The sequence below is a fragment of the Camelus ferus genome, chromosome 17 (assembly GCF_009834535.1).
Source record: "Camelus ferus isolate YT-003-E chromosome 17, BCGSAC_Cfer_1.0, whole genome shotgun sequence".
Taxonomy (NCBI): Eukaryota; Metazoa; Chordata; class Mammalia; order Artiodactyla; family Camelidae; genus Camelus; species Camelus ferus.
In genome coordinates, this window is record NC_045712.1 from 23,744,946 (window position 1) to 23,764,424 (window position 19,479).

The 19,479-nt window shown below is 42.4% G+C and overlaps 1 protein-coding gene across 1 annotated transcript; it reads left to right on the forward strand.

The window, feature by feature from the left end:
- The first annotated feature begins 385 nt into the window (after window positions 1–385).
- Window positions 386–18,635, forward strand: WDR82 (WD repeat domain 82). Its single transcript, XM_032458365.1, has 9 exons — window positions 386–839; window positions 4,901–4,998; window positions 7,567–7,633; window positions 11,752–11,851; window positions 12,346–12,462; window positions 13,241–13,396; window positions 13,844–13,913; window positions 14,573–14,715; window positions 15,762–18,635. The coding sequence occupies exons 1-9, from the start codon at window positions 679–681 to the stop codon at window positions 15,789–15,791; spliced, it is 942 nt and encodes a 313-aa protein (XP_032314256.1). The 5' UTR covers window positions 386–678; the 3' UTR covers window positions 15,792–18,635.
- The last annotated feature ends 844 nt before the right edge of the window (window positions 18,636–19,479 follow it).

Here is a 19,479-nt window from a genome sequence, read left to right on the forward strand (position 1 = left end):
ATTTAAAAAAAGTGTATATAAATTGAAACCTGTTAGCTCTGCAGTGGACCAACGGTCAAAGTCCGCCAGCACTGAGGTTCACCGACTCATGCCCAGAACAGGCCTCCTGGGGCGTAGCCGAGCTCCGCAGTATCTGCTCCCGCTCGGCCTGGAGTCGGGGCGCCTGAGTCTCCCAGGGGGGTTACAATCTCGCACAAAGGCCCGCGACTGCCGGGCACCAGGGGCCTTAGGGCCCACGGGGGAAGGACGTGGGACTCGCCAACCTTCCCGCCCCATAGCGGGTCGGGGAATCGCAGTCTCGGGCCACTCTGCCACTCCACTCCCCGCCGGCCGCGCTAACGTCACCGCCCCGCCCCTTTCCCGGCGTGCGCCGCGGTGAGGCTCCTCGCCCTCGGCTTCTGCCTGTCGCCTCAAGATGGCGGACACAATGAGCCGGTGCCGCGGCGGTTGGCCCTGAGGAGACCGTGAGAAGGAACGGTCGGCGAGGCCCCACAGTTCGGAAAGAAGAGTGTTGCACGAGCAGGAGGAGGGAGAGGGGGAGGCGGCCCGACTGTCGACCACTCTCCCGCTGGCCGCCGGCGCGGCGCCCGCCCCGCCCCGGTCGGCTTCTCGGCAGCCCGCCCGCCCGCCGGGCCCCGCCCCGGCCCTGCGCCGCCGCCGCCTCCAGCAGCCGCCGCCATGAAGCTGACCGACAGCGTGCTGCGGAGCTTCCGCGTCGCCAAGGTGTTCCGCGAGAACTCGGACAAGATTAACTGCTTCGACTTCAGCCCCAACGGCGAGACGGTCATCTCGAGCAGCGACGACGACTCCATCGTGCTCTATGACTGCCAGGAGGGGAAGTGAGTGCGGCGGTGGCCTTGGGCCCGGGTCCCTCCCGCCCTCCCTGTCGTGGCCCAGCTCTAGTCCCGGGGCCCGCCCTCCGCCCCGGCCCGGCCCCCAGCCTGTTTTGCACTCTCCTGCCAGGACCCCGTCTATTCCGAAGACGTCCGGGAGACTTTTTCTTTTTAAAATAATGATAATGATAATAATGATGATGATGATAATAATTATTATTATTATTTTGGTTTGCCTTCGGCCTCCTCAGAAAGCATTTTTGCATCGCTGGCCAAACCCCAACTTGACCTTGACCTTTAAACGTCGGGTCCGCCCACCGCGGCCCCAGCTGGTAGCTTTTCCGCTCCTCGGACTCCCGTCAAAGGTGGCGGTCGGCTCTGGACCCCCGCACAGAACCGTAGAGGCTGCTCTGCTGCTTCATTCAGCAGCGGCCGCTCGCTCGCTCTCTCTGCCCTCTCCTCGGTGACCTCGATTCAGCCCTGGCACACCGCCCATCCCCTGCCCCTCAGCTTCCCGCGCCGGAAGGCCGCGTGGGTTGCAGTTGGTAGCTGTCAGGATTTATTTGCTGTGCCTCTTTGGGCCCCTCTGTCTTTTCTTTTCTGTTCCAAATCATTCTCTTACTCCCCCAGCCCAGATGCCCACGTTTATAGTTAACTTTTTAACAACATCCGAAACTTTTCCTTTTTGCCAGACACAAACGAACTTGGCCGTCCCATTCCGATATGAATGTGAACTTCCCCGTAGAACAAAGAAAACTTCGTCTAACAATTTCATGTTTCCGTTATACCTTTTTTTAAAAGTTACATTTTATGGTCCATTTGGATTTATCAGAATTCCGAGTCTGATCATGACATTTCTAGCTTGCCCCAAAAGTACTCTGGAGACTCACACTTGTATCTCTGCAAAATCTTAAAAGCACAGCATTTTGCCTTTTTCCCTGGGACCTGTCAGCTTCGCCTCATCCCTATGGACTTGCTTTCTCCGAGTCCTTGCTAAATTGTGAGCTCCTGTGGAGCAGAAACTGATTTATGCTAAGTTTTGTTTTCCCTCAGCCACTTTGCCCAAGCAGGGTTGTGGATGTTTGGCTTAAAGCAGGCTACTGATTTTGTCAGACTTCATCTTGTTACTTTGTTCTCCATCTTATTTTTTGAATCCTTGAGTTTTTCTCTATTTTCTCCATCTGTTCTTTTGCCTGTTTTGTTTAAACTGGTGTCATTTATAAACTTTCTTTTGGAACTTGTCTCTGTGAATTTGGTTATCTAAAGTAATGCTGTATTGGTCTGAGCTATAATGTTCTCCCCAGTTTTTTCCCGCTGGGGCTGCAAGAAGGTATTATGTAACTGGCTTTTGCTCTGCCTGCAGTATGTGGAAAGAGTGGTCTATAGTGGTGGTCATGGGGCACGAGAATTGTTAGCTGGACCAATGTTGAGTGAGTGGAGTCAGTATTATTCATTTCCAGGTATGGCCACTTCCATTAGCTTGGAGGAGAGAGTAACGTATAAAGTTGAGGTGGGGATAGAGGTTATAGGGTCCTGGAAGTAGAAGTAATTTGAAGCTGACTTTCTTGAAATGTTTAGTGCTGTGCACAGATTAGAACCTCTCCCTGGAACCTGAGAATGGCGATGTATATCCTTGTTAAGAGGAAGTGAAGGTTGTAATAGCATTTCTTCACAGTTTGTCTCCAAATGTGGCATAATTTACACTTGTTGATAGGAATGACTGACTTGAAGTCTTTGTTAAAAGTAAAATGTTAATGTTATGACATAGTGGAGTTCATTCGTGTAACACTTTTACATAATTACAAACTTAAAGGAAAGTTACAGCACTGTTTCAAAGAAATCCCATTTGATCCAATAATTGGTAACATTTTGCCCCTTTTGCTTTATCATTCTCTACCTAAGTGTTTATATGTATGCTTTTTTTCTTTCCCCCTGAACCATTAGAGAGTAAACTGGAGGTATCCAGCCCCTTTATCCCTAAACACTTCAACATGGATTTCCTAAGCACAAGGGCATTTTCTTACATAACCAGAGCATAGTTATCCAAATTAGGGAATTTAGCATTATTTTCTTTTATCGATTAATGGTGACCTTGTTTCATTGTGATCTTTGGTAAGAGAGTGGCCTGATAGTTAGGAAACCTGGGTTCTAGTTTGGCCTTGTGACCAGGTACGTGACATTGGTCAGATCACTTCTCTGGCCTTTAGGAGTCCTTGATCCTAAGTGGTAACGTGAAGGAAAAAATTGCCACTTGTGTAGGTCACTAACTTTGGAAGAAAAATAATGTTTCCTTGAAAGGCATAGTATCTTTGTTAGTTGGTACTAATGTTAGAATTTGGGAGTTTGAAATGGCTAAAACAAGATTCTTCATGCTTAGTATTTTCTATGTTTACTGTTCATTTAAACTTTCTTTATAATGGAGTTTATCCATTGTGTGATTTTTCAATTTGAAAGAATACATATGAAGGGTATCACTGTGGTAGGTGATGCAGGTTATTCAAATAGAAGACTTTAATATTGTTTCTTTGTACCTGATCACCAGAATCATAGTTTGTGCAGAGAAGCTTACCACAGTATTTGTAAAAAAAAAAAAAAAAAAAAAAAAGCTTGGGCTTTTTAAGATCCTCTGAAATGGATGCATTAGGATCTTGCTTTCAAACTAGGAGATAATATGTGGTAAAAGATTTTTGTTATTAAGAACAAAACTTCAGGTTCATATTATTGATAAATTTGAGACAAATAGGCCATATATAAGTGGAACTGGAATTTTTCCTTAGATTATACCCTTTAAAATTGATTCTTCAGGCTCTGTTCTTCACTACTGTAGACAGACTGAAATACTAGGATGAGTAAGCTTCTCTTTCTACTAGAGGAGCAAAGTCAACTCTTAATTTTTTTTATTTTTTATTTTTTTGAGAGCAAGCACATGTGTACATGCTCACTCGCACGCTCACTCACTCCTCACTGGTTGCCACATGGCAGAGCCCAGGATAGTGAACTTGACAAGGTGGTCTTTGAGCTGATCTGTTTATTTACCCGATCTTTCAGTAAAGGTGAGAATATGGAAAAAAAGTAAGTGCATTTGGAGTGAGAAGTCTTGTTTGTAAACAAGTTTAGTGTAGGGAAACCTTTGACGTCACTGACATTAACGAAAATTGAAAGTGCAAATGATTGACTTTTTGAAGCTGCGTGAGTCACCTGATTGTTTAGGTTCCAAGAGGATTTTACATTGCGAAGGTGAACTTCTTTTTCATTAATTCTTGGTAATCATTGGTATAGGATTTATGAAATCCTCCTACACCTAAATGTAGTTATTATGAAGGTTTTGATTAAATATTTTGCTGAGATCAGTTTTCTTCAGAAGTCCTATAGAAGAAACATTTAAAGAGCTTCAACAAATGGATTGCTGATCTCTAGCTTAGAAATATGTGATTTTACATTGAAGTAAAAAGAAAAGAACCAATGATTGATTTTGCTAGGGAGGGTTAGATTTGCCTTCTAAAAGGCTCAGTAAGTGCTTTGGACCTATAGGACAGAGGGGATGGAAATAATAGTTTATATGAGGAAAGGCAAACAGTTCTGCATCTGGTTTCAGTTTTGATAAATTATTTCTTTTTTTTTTTTTTAAATCATTTCTTGAAGAAAGAGCTTCTTTCTAAGTGAATGGCTTAAGAAAAGTTCTGGCTTCATTGATCTGACATATTCCTATTTTCCTTTTTCTTGTAAATTATGATTTGTGTTGTTTTGGATGTCTTTCCTGCTGAATAGGTGTACCTTTTCTCAAAGCTTACTTTTGAACATTGTAATAAAGACTGAATTGAGCCCTCAGATTGACTTCCACTTCCTAACTTTGGCATTCGGTGTACGGAGGTGAAAGGCTATTGCACTTAATTGATTCTGTTTGTTTCCTCCCTTTTGGAAGAAATTCTGTTTGTTTCCAGTATTAGAACTTACTGCAGATCTTCACCCTTCCCACATCATTCAAGTGCTTCTCTTTATGTGAAGATCCTAGATTTTGGTGATGGAGAATTTTGATGGTTTTCTTTCTCTGTCCATTTCCTTGTTAGACCAAAGAGAACCCTGTACAGTAAGAAATATGGCGTGGACCTCATCAGATATACTCATGCAGCAAACACAGTCGTTTACAGCTCTAACAAAATAGACGGTAAGCAAGCCTTCTTTTTAGGAAGTTTGGTTATGGTTCAATAGTTCACAGAATCTTTGATTAATTCTGCTTTGGTTATATAGTTACTTTAAATTTTTGTATGTTGTTAACTATACTAACATTGTTATGACTTAAGAGATACTGGAAGCAAGGGATTAGTACTTTTGAAGGACTTGAAACTGAGTATGAAAGGTCTCCAGTTTAGAGTGGAGAGTGGAAATAGGGAGCAACCAGTTGTATTTACAGTTTGTACTTTTGGAAACTTGAAAGAACTTTAGAAGAAGTGAAAGGACACTTGACACACAGCAAGTGGGTAAACAATCCTACCTTCCCATTCAAAATATATAGATTTGAGAAAAGTTTCACAAATGCTTCAGTTTAGGGGACCTTAGAAAAGTTTTTGGTGTGTGCCCAGCCATTTATGGTCTGTGTCACAAAGGACAGTATACTGACCTCAGTTACTTGGATTTTAGAGACTTTTTGATCTGAATTTTATCCCTTTTTCCTTTTAAATAAAGGTAATGTCTTTGAAGAGTAAAGAGTATTTTTAGAAATTAAACTTGTGAATTTCTTTCTCTATTGAAGGATCTCTTTTTACCTGCATTCCCCTGGGATAAGTCATCCTCAGTTGCCAGTGGTAATTGAGCTATAACACTTTCATGTTGGGACTCTTTCTTTTTTCTTTTTTTATTGATTTATTGGTTTTTTTGTTTTTTTTTTCACTTTTTGCAGTAAGATTTTTCTAATACCATTCAGCAAAGATTACTTTGACTACTATTTTGGCTATGCCTACCTCAGAGCAGATGGGTAGAAAGAAGTCTTTTTTTTTCTTTCCTTATGAGACTTTTCTGCCTATACTTGATTTTTAGTAAGTATATCATTCTACTTTTCATGCCTCTATTTCAGAAGTGGTTTTCTAAGTACGCAGTGCAATTGATGCTTTTGGACAAGAATATAAAACATTAGGATCTTGAAACATATCTCTGTGATCATCTGAATGACTGGTATATTTCTTCTGTTGGAGTGTTTTTCTGGGTGATTAAATGGGGATTCTCCAAATATGGTGCAAGATGAGGCAAATGTGTGGCACTTGCAGCTTTGCTGCCAGGCCTCTGCTGTGAGGATGTTGCCTTTCCTGTCCTGAGTGCATCCTGAAGAGTTCCTCCAACGCTCCGTATCCTTTTGCCTGATTCCAGGCTGAGGTAGTAGTTTGTACAGTTTGAGGGTCTATGATACCACCCGGTACAGGAGATAACTGTACAGGCCACTGCCTTGCCAGGAACAGCGCACCAGCTACCAAGTAGGGCGGAGAGGATGGCGACACCCTGCTCATCTCTGGGAAACCAGGTAATGGGAAGTCTTTTTCTGCATAGGGCAGGTGAGTAGTTCCCAGCAATAGAACAACCAGGAAGGCTTTGTCATTGTCATTTGAGAACTTTGAAGATGTTTTCAAGGAAAACCATGTTCAATTGTTGAAAAACCAGAGTGCCGTTTTCCCTCTCTAAGGTTAAATGCCCTGTTACTAGTACCTTTGTTAACCACTGGAATGACCTGGTGCTTTTGGCCTCTTTGTTCTTGTGTTCTATTTGCCTCCAGAATGTTTTCTCTACCTTTTTTTTTTCTTCTGTATTTTGGCACCATTTCCTGTTACCTCTTTCTCAACAACTGTTCCTTGTTCCTAGTCTTCTCAGGGGCATAATACTTTCCAGTTCTGTTCTCTATGGCACTTCATTCCCTTTCCACCACCATCATTTTTTTGTTTTACTTTTTCAGAAGGAATCATTTGGTTTTAAGAGTGTTTGTCTTATTTGCCCCAAGCACAAATCTCTGTGATTATTTTTTTTCCTTGATGTTGTCAAAATCTTACTGCTATGACTTGGTATAGTTCATGATTTTGCTTTTTAAATGTCTTAAAATCTTTTTAACCCCAGTTTCCTTACTTCTTCTTTTGGCCACTTTATTATTATTATTTTAACTTCTCTACATAAGGGACCAGTGGATAGTTGGTTAATTAGAAAAGTAGTAGAACATTACTTCTCTTTCCATTTTGTTTAGTTTTAATGTAAATTGTATATCCAGTTTACATTCAAATGAGGTGAGTGGTGACATGCTGTCGGAAAACCCTGGACAAAAATATTATGCCAGAGTCAAGTTTGATGCTCAGCTTAGCATGGCTGCTTCATTCTTTGAGCCTGTTTCCTCAGCAGCTGTATGTTTTTCTTTAAGGCTTGCCATTCTGTGGGCACTAAAACTATTGTGAGTTTTTTTTTGCAGGGCGAGTGGTAGGGCAGGGCATATTTGTAAGACAGGTTTCATTGTAACTGCAGAAGCCAAAGATTGGTAGCAACAAGATTTTAAACATTGCTCTATATGCTGTCTTAAGAACTCTGCTTTTGAATTACATGAAATCTCTAGTGCTGTGGAGAGGAGTTATTCACCGTTATTTATTCATACCTTACTTGGGTTGTGGAAAACTATGAATTCTTTGACCTTGTCTTTTCGAGATGAAAATGCAAATTAAATTCCTTTAAAAATAGTAGGATATCATTATACTTTGTCTTCTTACAGATACTATTCGTTACCTGTCCTTGCATGACAACAAATACATCAGATACTTTCCTGGACATAGCAAAAGGTAAGACTGAAGTGTTATAGAAGCAGATAGTTCTTTTATACCTGAGGTTATCCAGAGAATGAGTGGAGAGGTTTTATTAGTGAACTGAAGTTAGTTTCTCGCCGCTGTTTGACATACCTCTTAATCTTCTCTCGTTAACCCTCCTTAAACATTCAACTCTTGATTAATTGAGGTTGTGGAGGCCAGGTTAGGACTTCATCGATAAACCAAAATCTCAGTTAAAATATTACTAGGAAAAATGAGGATTAAAGATAATCAGTGGAAATCTATGTAGTAAAAATTACATTTTGCATTTAGGAATCCCGGATATCAGACATCCTTTAATGGGCTTAATGTATGAGGCCTTCTGGTATAGGTGGCCCCCATTTCAGCAGGCCCCTGTCTACGTAAGCATGTTCCACATGAAGATCTTAATGAGCATGAAAAAAATTAGTAAATAAAATTTGTCCTGTGTAACTTTTGAAAGTCAAGAAGCTTGTTTCCTCATTCTATTTTGTAAGGCAGGTTGCTTCTTTGTCTCTTAAAATTCCCCTGGTATTTTTTCTCCAATTTTTCAAGTTTGAGTTGAATGTTAAACTCATTTTCTCTTGGATGATATTTTAATCACTGGTGCTTTCCTTTGCAAATGTACGGTAACCCAGTACGGCTTGGAGTGATTCAGATCCTTGACAGGAGGTGGGCCGAAAGCACCGTTTTCAGCTGCACTTCTGATTAGGCAGGGCATTTCTATGTTGCTGAAGATAAGATGTGGCAGCTGTTGGTTTCTGTGCAGTTCCAGAGGGAAAATGGCTTGGGACAAATGTTTTTGCTTGTTTATAGTTAAAGTGATGTTCACAGGTATACTGTATGTAATTAAGAGTTGATTGCAGTTGTTTGAAATCTTTCCAATCGTCCTAGTTGCCCAATCTCTTGACTTCCTGATCTTAGTAGATGACTTTGTCCCTCCTTTTTTGAGAAAATGAAGGCCATCCAAAATGAATTCTTTTCAACTGTCTCTTCTACCTAAATTCCTCTCTTCCTTAGAATCCCTTCCTTGAGAAAACCAACCTCCCTCTTTTTACTTGCTTCCATCTTCTTACTGGACTTTGCTGCCTACAGACTTACTCAGTCTTTCTTATCTTAAATTTATTTCTTGAGCATATCCACGCACTTCTTTTTACCATCAAACAAGAATAATCTGCATATTCCCATCTTCAGCTCCTCATACTCATTCACGGTTTAACTCAGTCATCTATGGTGTAAGCCCTTTACTCCCCTTTCCCTGCTGCCTCCAGGTAAAATCCACCGCCTTTGGCTTTTCTTTTGGTGCTCAGCTTCTCAGTAAAACTTTTTTTCCCCTTTGACAGCTGACTTTCCATCTTGGTTCTGCTCTTGCTATTCTTGGCCTGTCTTTTTTCTTTTGTGACTCTAAAATAAAATAAACCAGGTTCTACCGTAGCTTTTGTTTCCTCTTGGTATTTTTTCAAGTATCTCCATCACTGATTTCATTCACCTCTGCTCAGATGGCTTCCCAAATCAATATTTTCAGCCCATGATTTCCAGACTCAGCTTTCATCTGCAGGTTTTATATACATCTGTGCAGATGTCTCTTCCATGCCCCCACCTGACATATCCCACACTCCACCTATCACTGTTTTGTTACTTGGGCCAGCTTCTCTGTCTGCCTCGTATTTCTTCATCTCTGCCCCTTCCAGTTCTCTCGACTCAAAGCTTTTGTTGTCTGTTCTTGTCTTTTCCCCTGCCTTCCCATCCAGTGAGTTGTTAAATCCTATTGATTCTACCTAGGGTTTAACCTCATGTGTCACTCTCCTCCTTTGTTTCTGTCCTAGCTCATGTCCTGTCAGGTAGATTGTTGTCAAATCCTAATTTCACCATCCCTCCCCATCCTGCTTCCACACCCTGTTTTACAGTTCTGACCACTTCATAGCCTTCCTCAAGAAGTCTTAATGGTTCTATGCACCTGCCTGCTCCTTCCCCTTGGAGTCAGATTCTCCTCCCTCTGTCTCTGAGCCATTTTCCCAGTGTTATCTCCCACCACTCCAGTTGAGGTGAACTCTGGGCTGCTTCCTGAACATCAACCTCATGCCTTCCTATCTGGCACCTCTGGAAAGGCATTTTACATTGAAACTCTATTTACCACAGGTGCTGCTGCTTTTGGAAAGCCTTCTCTGACCCTCTCTGGAGTTGTCTGGACTAAACAGTTAAGCTTCCTTGGAGTCGAAGTCTTGCTCTTCCTTGTATTTTCTGTACCTCTCATCATAGAGCCTTGTGCAAGATAGACTTCCTCTGAGCTTTTGACCTGAATGCTGTGGCGTAAAAATTAACATGCTCGTGTACATTCTGCTCACACTGTTTTATTACCACCTCAGCATTCCCAGGAAATTTTGTCTTATATTATCTTTTAAATTTTTAAGTTGAGGAGCTAGTGAAAATGTTAGTTTACTTATAATGGAAGAATTTTTTTTTTTGGTCAAAAATTTTATTTTTAAGGAGAAAAGTACATTTTCTCATTTTCTATTCATGGCATAAATTTTAATTCTCTCTAGTAGAGCCAAAACCTCTTGAACCCCTTTCAGTGTCATCTAAAACTTGAACTTTCTCTGTTTCTACATTAAAAAAAAAAATCCATTCACAAATGACTTGTGCCATTTGATCACCTTTTTTGACTTCAAACTTTTCTTCATCAAAATTAAACAGTACATCACCAACATTTCCTCTATAGTTGTCACCTGTGACACTAGCTCCTGTATCTGTGAAGTGTTTTGCAACCAAGCAGAAGGTGGAACTACTATTCCACAATTCCCAGAAGGAAGAACCATCTGAGTGTTCATTTTCACAAGGGCTTCCGTTATAGGTGATTGTGTAGAGCCATAGGCACTATACAGGTCCCCCTTGGTCAGGGCCATGGCTTACTCTAAGAAGCAGGTAAAGTGGAGTCACATGCCGCCGTTCACAGTTTTCCTTCAGTTTCTGGATTCAGTTGGATTCAGCTGGGACCAAAATGCTGTGGAGATGGCGGGTATCTTCATTGCAGGACATAGCAGAGCAAGAACATGAGCAGATGGTACAAGAAAGCTCCAGATTAGCACTTGGGAAGAAATGTTTTTCAGTGAGTGGCTCTTAATGGTATAACCATAAAAGGGATCCATATCAGAAATACAGTTGCTGGGGGAAGGTATAGCTCAAGTGGTAGAGTGCATGCTTAACATACACAAGGGCCTGGATTTAATCCCCAGTACCTCCTCTAAAAAAGTAATAATACTAAGTAAGTAAACCTAATTACCTTCCCCAACCCAAAGTAAAGAGAGAAGGGAGAACCACTGTCTAATTCCAGAACATTTTCATCAAACCCTGTACCCATTAACACTCCCCACTTCCCCTCTTCCCAGTCCCTGGCAACCACTAATCTACTTGCTGTCTCTGTGGCTTTGCCTGTTCTGGATATTTTGCATAAATGGAATCAGACCATTTGTGGTCTTTTGTATCTGACTTCTTTCACTTCATACATGTTGTAATGTGAATCAATACTTCATTTCTTTTTATTGTCAAATAATATTCTGATATGGAGATAACACATTTTGTCTATCCATTCGTTAGGTGATGGACATTTGGGTTGTTTCTCCTTTTTGGCGATTATGAATAATACTTTAGTGAACATACATGTATATTTCTGTATGGACATATATTTTCATTTTTCTTGGGTATATACCTAGGAGTGGAATGTTTGGGTCATATAGTAACACTGACTTTTCGAGGAAATGTAAAACTTTTACCATTTTACATTTCTACCATCAGTGGACGGTTCTAATTTCTCCACATCCTCACCAACACTTAATCTTTCTTTTTGATTATAGCTTTGCTAGTGGGTATGAAGTGGTATCTCATTGTGATCTGATTTGCGTTAGAATCATACATTTGTATGCTGTAGTTTTAAGTTGCTTTTTTCATTATACTAATTGCCTTTGGTTGTTCCAGATTGCTTGTGTTACGTGTGTTTCTTAAAATGGCATTTTTAGGAGAACAGGTATATATAAGTAGGCAGGTAAAGTGGGTTAGAGTTCACATCCAATTTTTGCAAATATTTTACTTCATCTCCTATTTATCTTGGTGCATTGCAGGGTGGTGGCTTTGTCCATGTCACCTGTGGATGACACTTTCATTTCTGGGTCTCTTGATAAAACCATTCGACTCTGGGATCTCCGATCTCCTAACTGCCAGGTAATGCTACCTCACAGTTACACTTTAAGTGTTTTCTATGGTAGGCACTATCATCAACTTTCCCTTTCCTTGAAAGGGAAAGTTCTGCATTCTGGGATCCTAGATTCTTTTTAAATTTTGAAGAAAATCTGCTTTCCTGGTAGATAGCTGGTAGTTAAGCTAAATCTTAATCCAGTGCATATTCGTTATGATCTGTGGCTTACTGCTTTAAAAATAATTTTCCTGGAGCCTTTGAGCTATAGGTTTTAGACTCCAAGGATTTATTTTTATTTGAATTCAGTGTCTGTAAAATTATATAGTTAGGGTTGATCTGAAATCAGTTGTATGGAGACCTGCTTTTAGAAAACTTCATTTTAGTTAGTTTTATGTTCGCTTTTTCCATTTTGTAGGTAGGATGGTATCTTTCTGTGTCCTTTTCTTAGGTTTTATTGAGAAAAGTAAATTATATAGTGGTAGGATCCAGGGTTCATTAACTTTGATTTCTTTTTTCTTAGGGTCTCATGCATCTACAGGGCAAGCCGGTTTGTTCTTTTGATCCTGAAGGATTAATTTTTGCTGCAGGTGTCAACTCTGAAATGGTCAAACTTTATGATCTTCGCTCTTTTGATAAGGTGAATCTTTGAATCTTTGAACTGTCTTGATATTATGGAAGTTTTGAAGGGTGAGATGGACATTTAAGAGCCTTTTCTAGAGTATTCAGGCACTTATGGCCATTTCAGCTACTTTCTAGATGCTAGAAATTTCAAGCCAGAAGTTTCTTCAGGGTTTGGTGTATCTCATTGGGAACCTTATGGGTTTGGCATTGGCTGTTTATAAGTGCCAGTCAGTGGGACTGGTGCCTCCACATGCATCAGATTAGTTAGCCTTCATTGAGCACCCTGAGAGGATGGAGTTCAATGGTAGATTCCTTTTGTGAACTTGAGAAAGCAGCACGAAGTGCCTATGTATTTGGATCTCATTTATAACCTTCTGTATGCCTAGTGGCTCCTCCTCAGCATACTAACCCTTAACATTATCACTTGCTGAAAAGAACCAAAAGCTCTCTTTTCTCCATGGTGAGGAGACAGATCCTAAAAAGACAATGTACATATCACCACAAACACAAAGAAATTATACAACCCTTGACCGAAAGTCATGTTAGAAAACTTTGTGTTTCCAGTATAGAGCAAAACAACAAATAAAACCATAACTATATAAACAACAACAACAACAGAAAGCCTTTTCTAGCATAGAGGAGTGTGTGGTAGATATAGAGGGTGTTAGAGCAGTACTTCATCCTCTGCTTTCCATGGTCAAAAAGGAACCTAAAGGGAGAGAATGAGATTTGGCTCTAGCAGAAGGAATTATTGATGTACCTTGGGCCTTGGGCTGCTGTTTTATCTTTTGCAGGGTCCATTTGCAACTTTTAAGATGCAATACGATCGGACTTGTGAGTGGACAGGACTTAAGTTCAGCAATGATGGTAAACTCATCCTCATCTCCACCAATGGCAGCTTCATTCGTCTCATCGATGCATTCAAGGGAGTGGTGATGCATACATTTGGGGTGAGCTGACAGCTTTGGAGCATGGTTTTTTCCCATGCTCATACCTTCTGGGCTGAGAATTGTGTTAGCTAATTGATGGAGACTGGCAGTTGTCCTTGGCTCACTGATCAAGGCATGAACTTATGTTTTCTTCTTGCATATGATTTTATTTCTTGTGGATTCTGAGACATAACTTCTCACTCAGTGACCCAAGTTTAGTGTTTAGATATTAAATAATTCCTGACCATAAACATTTTCTTGCCTCCTTAACTATGGAGTTGGGGATAAGGGGTGAATTGTAAAGGATGGTAGCTGAGTTTGGAACCTTGTTGGCACTATGCATGAAGAGAGGGTTTCACAGAAAGGGAGGTGATGTGTATGCTGGGTCAGTATTTGTAGGCAGTTACTTTTTGTTAATGGCAATATAATGAGAATTACTGTTCTGCTTTTTTTTTTTTTTCTTTTTAGGGTTATGCCAACAGCAAAGCTGTCACACTGGAGGCCTCATTTACTCCAGACTCCCAGTTCATTATGATTGGTAAGCTTCCTTTATCACCTTTGGGGGTTACTCTGGTACTGTGTATTATATAATTTTTGTTAGTTTTAACTAATTAATATATTATTTATTCTCCTTTTGATAGATAATCTCAGATTTTTGTGTAGCCATTACGTCAAGGGTGTAGTGTCTTTAAACTGTCTTTACTGGGAAGTGGCATTAGTGTTGTTCTTCCCTGGACCAACATAGAATTAAACTCTACAAGCACTATCTTACTAACTTCCTGATGTAACTTGGATTCAGTCATCTTAGTGTAGATGTTGGTAGTGTGATGATATTCAGTCCCCCTTTTAAATGAGAAAACTGAAGTTAGAGGGGAAGTGACTTGGCCAGGAACAAGTAGCTAGGGTCAGAATCAATTCCCGAGGTGTCTTTTCTTCACTGCCTTTCCTACCTCTCAACCTGCTGAGGGCTGGGTCCTGAAGCTTGGCCTCTCTCCAAATATTAATCCACGTCTCTTTCCCACTTGTCTTTGTATTATGCCTTGAGCTGTTGTTATATTCCTTGATCATCCTTTTTTTTTTTTTTTTAATGTATTTATTTTAATGGAGGTACTGGGGATTGAACCTAGGACCTCGTGCATGCTAGGCATGCACCTTACCCCTGAGCTATACCCACCCCACCTTGATCATTCTTTTCAGGTTCAGAAGATGGCAAGATCCATGTCTGGAATGGAGAGAGCGGGATAAAAGTAGCTGTGTTGGATGGCAAACACACAGGCCCCATTACCTGTTTGCAGTTCAACCCCAAGTTTATGACCTTTGCCAGCGCATGTTCCAACATGGTATGTGAACAGTGGGAGATGTCCTCCAGCTGGGGCCCCTTTCCAGTTGAGGTGGTGAGTGGTTCAGTGAGCACAGCAAGCTGTGTTCTAAATAGGTACATTACAAGCACCCAAGTTCATGTTTCTCAGCTGGTGACTTCCCTGTTTCACCTCTATCTGATCTCTGGTCACGCTGGTCTTTTCACTTTTGCTTTTCTTTCCATGATCTGGGATCGCCTCTGAGCTCCCGGGAGATCTTAGGCCAGTTTTTGCTCTAGTTCCTGGTTTTATGCCCAGATTACCTGGGGATGTGCCTCACAGCTTTTTGGCTTCTTGAAATACTTTGAACCAACCTTTTGTGGCTGCAACCTTTCAGTTTTCCATTCTTCTCAGTTTATGCCGAGTTCATCAGAAATTCTTATAGTGGATTACAACTCACCACTTAGAATTTCCTCCAGGCCCCTATGTCTTCCTAGACAACATTAGCAGAACAAAGTGTCAGTGAGTCTTAGCCTCCAGTTTCCTTTTGGCATCTCCTAAGAGCCTACCTGAGTATTTAGGTATGAGGCATTTCATTACTAGCCTACCCAGAACACATTGCCTCCATCTCTCTCTGTCTCTCTCTTTTTTTAACTAAGAAAACGGTATCTGAAAAAAAATGCAGCAAAATAATCCAATCCAGTTCCTCTCATTTTTCACAGCTCAGAAATGAGAGGGCCTGTCTGAGGTCACTTGGTAGATTAGCAGTGAGGCCAGGTTACCCAGACATCCACCTCCAGGACAGCACTTCTTTTTTTCCTTACCACTGGACTACTGTGGTGGAAGGTAGACGGTATTGGAGGGAAACAGAACCAGCTTGCTTTCATGTAAATGAGAGATTGTTTCTCCACAGACTGCATAGACTCCATAGACAGAGTCATTTGGTCAGGAGGGAGGGCCACCAGCCATAACTCCTCCACCTTTGGGTTTGGGAACCTTGATAGTGTGGGAAGGGCTAAGAAAAACCCTCAGCAGTGAAGAGAGAGGCTTGGCTTTTTAAAGTTGACTTACGTTCTCCTTCCATTCAGGCCTTCTGGTTGCCCACCATTGATGACTGACCCTCATGCTGCTCAGCTGTTTTCTGTACAGTGAGGGTGGACAGCAGGAAAAAACTTAAGAGAGGACTACGATAATAGTGGGATTGAATCATTTGACTGGGCTGGAGAGCATCCTTCCACATGGCCTTCCTAAGGATGTACTGTACATCTGCTCAAAAGAAAACAAATTGCTTTGCTGAGCTTCTTCAAAAGGACTCTTGGTGTGGCAGATTCAATTGGGACTTGGATTTTCCAGCTGTCACTGCACTGAGCTCCTCCAGAGGAGTGACCAGACTCATGATTAGGGTATGGTGGGGCCCACAAGATGCCTCCAATTTTGAATGTATTTGCTGATGAGGAGTCGGTAAAGTTGTCAATTCGCACATCCCTTCTCCCACCCCCGTAGATGCATGGGAAGCCGCAGTTCTGGTTGCTAGATGCTAGGGCAGCTCAGTGCCCCTTGTCCTCACCCTGCATGTCTTGTTACTGGGTCTCCCTGTGTCGTTGTGGCATTATTCCACAGCCATCATGTTACTTAGGTGCCAAATATTTACAGAAATAAGTCTCCATGTATCTTAGGGTCAGAAAGGGACAGGTACAGAAGGACCTTGCTTGCCAGGAAGCCCTGCAAGTTAGTCATGTGAGGGTGGGTGATTTGGGGGTGGGTGATTTGGGTATGCCTCAGGCTCTGGGTGTTGGGCGGAAAGAAGGCCAAGAGCCTGAAAGGGAGGGAAAGGAGGGGTAGCAAGTGAGTTCCTAGGGCCGGGAGGTTTAGAAGCAGCCTGGTGTGGTCCCCCATCATCAAAACAAACCTGCGGTCCTTCTGGGTGCCTGCCAAGCTTGGTTGTATACAAAAGCAAGGTGGGCATCTATTTTTGTACATGAGCTACATCACGCTTTCCTGTGGGCCAGTATTGTGGAGTGAGTCTGAGTTGTTTACACTGATGCCTTCCCTGCCCACCACAAATTGTGTACATAGTCTCCAAATGATACCACCCCTTTCCCAGCTCCCAACTAAGAGCTGGCTCCAGGCCTGTGTTATATGTTCTATTTAGCCTTTTTATATATGACTTGGGATTTCTGTTTGTATTTTAGCACAGTGTGTGTACACCTTCATTTAAATATATCATGTGTGCATACATATATACGTATATGTATGTATGCATATCTATCTATCTATATATATATATTTAAAAAGTATCAGTTCAGCTGAAGGAGATGGAGTCCTGCGCCCTGGGAGAAAAACTGCATCCTTGCTAATAGTGTTTGCTACAAGTGTTAGTGAGTCTTCCCTATTACCTTTTTCCCTTTGGGAGACTGAACAAAAGCAAAGCTTTCAAGTGTTTGCTGTCCCCATGGCAGCTAAGCGAGGGTCTTGGAATGACTCCCCTGTGTTCCTCAAGCCACACTTTGGGGCATTCTCTGCAGTATTAGCCCCCTTTTTGCCCGGTGATGCTCTGTCTGCGCCTGTCTGTGTGTGACAGTCACTTTTGCATGCCTTTTGTGTCTGATTCCCAGCATTTGGGGACAGGATGCTGGAACCAGAGCATTTTCAGCTTGTCTGAGGCTTCTTTGCCAATTACAGGTCACTCCTGTTTACCTGGTATGTCTGCTTCCTTGCTTCTTTTCCTTGCCTTCTCTTGGGGGAGGGAGGGTTCCTGATCGGGACTGAGGTGAGCTGTGGCTAGCTCAGAGCCTTTTCTTCCCCTGCATGGCTTCTTAGGGCAGGACAAGTGGCATGTTATCTCACTAAGTTCTCAAACATTTAAGCAGGTAACACATTCCTTGCAGATCCAGAAACAGGCTCAACAAGGTTATGTATGACTTGCCGAAGAGTATTTAGCCACTGGGGAGGAAGCAAAAGCCATTATAGCCTCTGTTCAGCAGCAAGAATAGGCTGTGAATTGCTAGCAATTACCGTTTTGTTTGGCCTTTTTAGCATTTACTTTTTGACTTGTTCCTCAAACTTAAGGGCAAGGGGCATACATCTTCCCCAAACATAGACTGGAGTCTGCAGCTTCTGCAGTGCCACACTGTATAGCTCTGCATTCCCAGTAGAGGGACTTTTAGAAACCAGCTGATTTGAGCTATTACTGTCCACCCCAGCTTTCCAGGGTAGAAAATTCACGGTAGGAATAACTGTTCAGAGAGAGTACCTGGAACTGTGGGTTAACAAGAAAGACTGTCTAATTCACGTATCTGCAACCAGAGCAGCCACCAAGCATGACTTGTCTATTAGCAGGAAAATGTATTGAGTTCCTTTGTGGCCAGAGCTGAGGCACTGTGTCCTTTGAAAATATGTACTGCACAGTTTCTATTTATGGGGACCTGTGGCTGCAGAGCTAGCTCCTGAGATGGAAGAAAAGGGAAAGATGCAGCCGGACGTGACTGAAGATGATGTGAGAATAAGGCAGAATTAAGGGAAAAAAGAGTGTGGGTCAGAGAGGCTGAGGAGGACTGGGCTGCAAGGACACTCAGTGGGAGCCAGAGGTGCTTAAGCTCTCCTGGGAGTAGGGGGCATAGCACGCTCTCAAGAGTCAGGGCCAAAGCCACTGATTTATATATGACAGTGATGCTGCACTGCTCAACCACCAGCCAGTGGGATATTTTTTTTAGGAAAAAACTCCCCGTTGCAATCATAATTAATGCTTATTAAGAAAAATCTGGGAATTTTAAAAAGAATCACCCAAATGTTTGCCACCCAAATGTTACCACTGTTAATCTTTTGGTGTTAAATGTTCCTCTAGACATTTCTGTGCATAGATTCTTGGTGTGTTTACATAGTTGTTACTCTACTGTATATACAATTTTATGTCCCTTTTGTACTTAACATATAAACATTTTTTCCATGTTATCTGTCTTAAACAGAATTTTATGGCTGCAACCTCTTCCATTGAGTTTTCATAGCATTGTCTGCCTGGTTCCTAGAGTTGGGGAGGGGGGCTTGTCTCCTGTTAGTCCTCCTGGCTCACATTGGGACTCACTGTAATGCTGTGTGGGCGGGCTGTTGGGCTCCCTGGGACTGCCCCTGGTGACTAACACTTGTGGGCTGGAGAAACCCCTTGACCCAGCTCTCAGTGCATGGCAGCCTGGGTCTTCTCAACCTCAGGCTCTAACAAGCAGCCAGAGGGCCAGAAATGAATGACTGACTGGGAAGGGCCAGCCTGAGCCAACCTTGAGATCTTCAACGACTGCATGTGGCAGGTACCCCAGGCTGCCTTTCATCCCCTCAACCCTTGAGATCAGATTGGCAACCTCCAGCTGGAATGAGGTTTCATCCTGCTAGGTACTGGCTTCTGGGGGACAAGGATAGTGGGGCCTCTTTGAGGCTCCTACACCAGTTTTGGCAGAAGGCCTGGGCCAGTTGCTTGGTAACCCCATTGCTTGGGTTGGTGAATTGGTAATGCCGTAGTAGCTCAGCATCCTCAGAGCTACACCACCTTGGGCCTGCCACTTTGCCCACGGTCATTGGAGGTTGGCCAAAGGCTCTGGAGGGCAGGAGAAGGAGCATCCCAGCTTGTGAGTGGTAGGCCATGCAGACTCTCCACAGGACTGCTCAAGGAGGAAGAGATCCCCTCATGGCCTGATGGGAGGGCAACTGTAGCATTTGGCTCTGCTGAGAGACATGAACATGTAAGTCGGTGTGGCTGCCCCTGCAGCAGTTACTCCTGTCAGTTTGGCTTGCTCGCAATTGAGAGACCCACTGTTG